Source organism: Mytilus edulis, chromosome 1 (genome assembly GCF_963676685.1).
Source record: "Mytilus edulis chromosome 1, xbMytEdul2.2, whole genome shotgun sequence".
Taxonomy (NCBI): domain Eukaryota; kingdom Metazoa; phylum Mollusca; class Bivalvia; order Mytilida; family Mytilidae; genus Mytilus; species Mytilus edulis.
Window position 1 is genome coordinate 75,320,069 of NC_092344.1, and position 6,000 is coordinate 75,326,068.

General features: G+C 35.1%; 1 protein-coding gene across 1 annotated transcript; it reads left to right on the forward strand.

The window, feature by feature from the left end:
• The first annotated feature begins 1,418 nt into the window (after window positions 1-1,418).
• LOC139483377 (uncharacterized) lies at window positions 1,419-3,626 on the forward strand. The gene has a single exon (XM_071267431.1). It carries the CDS (start codon window positions 1,419-1,421, stop codon window positions 3,624-3,626), a length of 2,208 nt encoding a protein of 735 aa, XP_071123532.1.
• The last annotated feature ends 2,374 nt before the right edge of the window (window positions 3,627-6,000 follow it).

Sequence of the window (6,000 nt, forward strand, 5' to 3'; positions counted from 1 at the left end):
TCGATGAGCAAAATTCAGCTGAGGTCAACTTTGCCTGAAAAAGTGGGAACTTCCTTGAGTAATTTATTATACGACCTCAAAAATTGAAAAATTTTTGGTTTTATATTCAGTTGGTATCACGTTGGCGTCGTCGTCTGCGTTGTCGTCGTCCGAATACTTTTAGTTTTCGCACTCTAACTTTAGTAAAAGTGAATAGAAATCTATGAAATTTTAACACAAGGTTTATGACCACAAACGTAAGTTTAGGAATAAGGGGCCAAAAAGGGCCCACATAAGTATTTTCTTGGTTTTCGCACTATAACTTTAGTTTAAGTAAATAGAAATCTATGAAATTTTGACACAAAGTTTATGACCACAAAAGGAAGGTTAGGATTGATTTTGGGAGTTTGGGTTCCAACAGTTTAGGAATTAGGGGCCAAAACAGGGCCCAAATAAGCATTATTCTTGGTTTTCACACCATAACTTTAGTATAAATTAATAGAAATCTATGAAATTTAAACACAAGGTTTATGACTATAAAAGGAAGGTTGGGTTTGATTTTTGGAGTTTTGGTCCCAACAGTTTAGGAATAAGGGGCCCAAAGGGTCCAAAATTGAACTTTGTTTGATTCCATCAAAAATTGAAAAATTGGGGTTCTTTGATATGCCGAATCTAACTTGTGTATGTAGATTCTTAATTTCTGGTCCCGTTTTCAAATTGGTCTACATTAAGATCCAAAGGGTCCAAAATTAGACTAAGTTTGATTTTAAACAAAAAATGAATCCTTGGGGTTCTTTGAAAATGCTGAATCTAAAAATGTACTTAGATTTTTTATTATTGGCCCAGTTTTCAAGTTGGTCAAAATCGGGGTCCAAATAATAAACTTTGTTTGATTTCATCAAAAATTGAATAATTGGGATTCTTTGATATGCCAAATCTAACTGTGTATGTAGATTCTTAATTTTTGGTCCCGTTTTCAAATTGGTCTACATTAAAGTCCAAAGGGTCCAAAATTAAACTAAGTTTGATTTTAACAAAAAATGAATTCTTGGGCTTCTTTGATATGCTGAATCCAAACATGTACTTAGATTTTTGATTATGGGCCCAGTTTTCAAGTTGGTTCAAATCAGGATCCAAAATTATTATATTAAGTATTGTGCAATAGCAAGAAATTTTCAATTGCACATTATTCAGGAATACCAAAAAATCATTAATTGCACAGTATTTGTCAAGTATTAGCCGCTGTAAATTTACTAAGTTACTAACGTCACTAACGTTACCTATTGTTTACGTTGCCTATTGTTTACGTAACGTTGCCTTGTGCGCAACGTCTCATAACTTGAATACAATTTGATATGAACACAACGCCTTTCATTACTAACCCTAAAGCGAAGTACTAACCACAAGAAACACGATACACGATATTGGTGCCGTGACCCATGGAGAAATTAAAAGCAATTCGTGGTGGTCACCGTAGTGCAGTTACAAGATTAATTAATAGAACAAAGGAAAGAATTTCGCAAGATGATATTGGACATGAAGAACTTTCGGCTGCCGCAGACAACCTTACAAAGAAGAGGAACCTGCTTGAATCTTTAGACTCACAGATCTTAGATGGAACCGAATTAGAAGACATGGAACAAGAAATTCTTGACGCGGACGATTATGCAATGAATATGGAAGTCGCCATTCGCCGATTCAAGGACATAGTTTCTGGAAACAAAACAACCCCATTTCAGCAAACGGTGAGTGAAACAACTTATGTTCCAATAGCCAATACACTTGATTCATCAAATTTTCCGTCAACAAGTATTGCAAATCATAATTCAAACCATTCAGAAAATGTATTTTCCGTAGATAACAACTCCGTTTATACGAATGCAAACCCAACAACAGCAACAAACTTCTACCACAAACTACCTAAGCTTGATTTACCGAGTTTTACGGGAGATATATTAACATGGCAGACATTTTGGGAATCGTTTGAGACAACCATTCATCACAATCCCTCTTTGACAAATATACAAAAGCTCAGCTATCTCAAATCTCAGGTTCACAGTGAAGCCGCACAATGCATATCCGGTTTATCTCTATCAAACGCAAACTATGAACACGCAATCATATTGTTAAAGGAGAGGTATGGACAGACACAAACCATTATAAACGCATACATGCAGAATCTACTTGAACTTACGCATCCGTCACTTACGCCGCACAGCATAAGAGTATTTTACGATAAAATGGAATCGTGCATAAGGGGATTAGAGTCGCTCGGACAATCGCAAGACACATTCGGATCACTTTTAGTACCAATCATATTTGGAAAGTTGCCCGACGAAATGAAAAAACTCATGACCAGAGAACACGGAAAACGGAATTGGGATATAAGGTCCCTTAGAGAAGCAATCGGCAAAGAGATGTACGTACAGGAAACTGGTAATTCAGATAAATTAGACAGTTTCACACCCACAGCGTCATTTCACACAACAGTTGAACCCAAAATCACTGCAAGACCTCAATATGTAATAAATCAGTTCAAACCCAAAACCTGTATTTATTGCAAACAATCGCATTCGTCAGTCGAATGTACCAGTGTTGTAGACAGAGAGAGCCGCTTAGCTATCATTGAACAGAAAAAAGTATGTTACAGTTGCTTTGGAAGTCATAAAGTTTCAGAATGCCGCTCGCGTTTTAGATGCAGAAAATGTGATAACAAGCACCACACTAGTCTTTGTGACAGTAATAATAATCAAGAAAAAGAAAGCGTAAGTACAGCAAAACCTTTAACGCAAAATACCATAGTAAGTACAGTAGAGAGCGAAAATGATGAATTAACATGTTACACGTCGACATCGAAAATTAAACCAAAGACAGACGTTTTGTTAAAGACAGCCATCTCACCAGTTTGGGTAGATGACAGGTCAGCTACCGCTAATATTCTTTTAGATGAAGGATCTCAGAAGTCGTTTATTAGCGAGGAATTAGCCCCTGAATTGCAATTAAAACCGAATGAAACCTCGACAGTTAGCCTAGCAGCATTTGGAGATGAAAACAGAAATATACGCAATTTGGACATTGCCGTAATAGATTTACAAACTCAGAATGGGAAGAAAATACCAATGGAAGTATTCATTGTCCCTACTATCGCAGCCCCGTTACACAATCGCATGCCATACAATGCTGCTAATCTGCCTTACCTCAGTGGACTTAGATTAGCGCACCCTGTAAGCGACATGGATAAATTCAGGATTTCATTTTTAATAGGTACTGATTACTATTGGGATATCGTAGAAGACACAGTTATCCGTGGACCAGGCCCGACCGCAGTTGAATCAAAACTTGGATACCTACTTTCTGGACCAATGAAAGACTCAGCTGGACCCACATCCTCATCTTTCATGTTACAACACAAGACAGAAGAAGTCGATTTGAAACGTTTTTGGAAAATCGAATCAATGGGAGAAGTATCTGACAATTCAATGAAATTTAACAAAGACTATTTTGAGACGTATCATTCAAAAAGCAACACAATGAAGAACAATGGTAGGATTCACACATTTAGCAAGGAACCAGGAATGATGAAAATCCATGGAGACAGAGCACCGAGTAAAACTGAAGCCAAGCTAAAGATTCAAACATGGACTTAATACTTTCATGACAATATACTTACTGGTATCAAGTGCGCCGTAATTTTGATAATGATCATAGTGAATAGAGAGTTTAACAATTTCTATTTATTTACATGGACTTTAAATAGTTAATTATCATTTCACACTTTGTATGTTAATTTCTTTTTCATAATTTTAGATTAATTTTCACTTTTCGGCGCCCCCAGTGTCAAGTATTAGCCGCTGTAAATTTACTAAGTTACTAACGTCACTAACGTTACCTATTGTTTACGTTGCCTATTGTTTACGTAACGTTGCCTTGTGCGCAACGTCTCATAACTTGAATACAATTTGATATGAACACAACGCCTTTCATTACTAACCCTAAAGCGAAGTACTAACCACAAGAAACACGATAGTATTGTGCAATAGCAAGAAATTTTCAATTGCACAGTATTGCGCAATAGCAAGCAATATCTAATTGCACAACATTTTGCAATAGCAAGAAATTTTTAATTGGAGTTATCTTTCTTTGTCCAGAATAGTAGTTGAAACAACTTAAATCATTGTTTTATACAATATACAATGTATATTCACTTTTACTACCAACTGATAAATTAAAACAATCTTTACCATTCAGTGATAACAAGCACTTTATTTTACATTTTAATATTTTATGATGTATTTAAATGAGTAGTTATTGTTGCAAACTCCATTAGAAATTTGAATTGAGATCAGTTTTGGAAAAAGGGAAAGGGGGATGTGAAAAAAAGATAGGGGGGGGGGGGGTTAAATTTTTCTTATTTCAGATTTCATAAAGAAAAGGAAAATTTCTTCAAACATTTTTTTGAGAGGATTAATATTCAACAGCATAGTGAATTGCTCAAAGGCAAAAAAAATATTTTAAGTTCATTAGACCACAGTCATTCTGTGTCAGAAACCTATTTAATCACAATCCAAATTTAGAGCTGAATCCAGCTTGAATGTTGTGTCCATACTTGCCCCAACATTCAGGGTTCAACCTCTGCGGTCGTATAAAGCTGCGCCCTGCGAAGCATCTGGTTTATTTTAGCAGCAGGATCATTCAGAAAAAAATGTGTTATGAATTATGTCAGTACCGAACTACGGACTTCTACGATGATATCCTTGGAAACAAACAGTCTAACAGGAACGATATCGATCCTGTCCTAGTGATTGGTCTTAGTAACACTTTTTATCTGCAAACATTGAAAATTTTTTGGTTGTATATTAATATGACGTTGGCGTTGTCGTCGTCTTCGTTCGAAGACATTTGTTTTTCGCATTATAACTTTAGTACAAGTAAATAGAAATCATTCCGGATTAATGAAAATGTGTGTACTAACATAATTAACCATAATAGATGTTCTATACTAATGACAACGAGAACAGGATAAGGTACCGGTATTTGATTTATCTATTAACAAATGTAATATGTTAATAAAACTTTTTTTTTAAAAGTTGAATTCTTGGGGTTCTTTATTATGCTGTATCTAAACATGAACTTAGATTTTTTATTCTGGGCCCAGTTTTCTAGTTGGTCCATATCAGGTTCCAAAATTAAACTTCGTTTGATTTCAACAAAAATTGAATATATGGGGTTCTTCGATATGTTGAATCTAACCATGTATTTACATTTTTAATATTTGGGACCGGTTATCAAATTAATCCACATTGAGGTCTAAAGGGTCTAAAATTGAACATTATTTGATTTCATCAAAAATTGAATTCTTGGGGTTCTATGATATGCCGAACCTAACCATGTATTTAGATTTTGGATATTGGACCATATTCATTCTGTGTCAGAAACCTATGTTGTATCAACTATTTAATCACAATCCAAATGAAGAGATGTATCAAGCTTAAATGTTGTGTCCATACTTGCCCAACTGTTCAGGGTTCGACCTCTGCGGTCGTATAAAGCTGCGCCTTGTGGAACATCTGGTTAAATAAAGGGGACAACTCTTGATAAAAAATAAGAAGATGAAGGAGATGAAGTATGAGAGCTAGTCTATAAGACAACTATCCACCAATGAAGTGGATGTAGATAATAAAAAAAACTCATACCATATGATGTAGTCGGCAATAAAAGGCCACTACATAACAAATATAAAACAATTCAATTGAGAAAATTAACGGCTTATTTTACCAAAAACATATATGACAGACAGGAACCAACGACAACTACTAACTTACAGGATCCTTATCTGGGACAGGTGCATACATAATGTGGCGGATCAAAACATGTTTGCGAGCTCTCAAACCTATTACCTAGAACATTGAAAAACACCCCAACATCAGAAAAAAATTATATAAAATCAGTTGAAAAAGTCTCAACTCATTATAAAAAAAATATGTTGATTGTTTCTATTTACTTTAAACAGATTTTGAATTG

Coding starts and splice junctions, on each gene's coding strand:
- LOC139483377 (XM_071267431.1), top strand. CDS start 1,419: ATGGAGAAATTAAAAGCAATTCGTGGTGGTCACCGTAGTGCAGTTACA.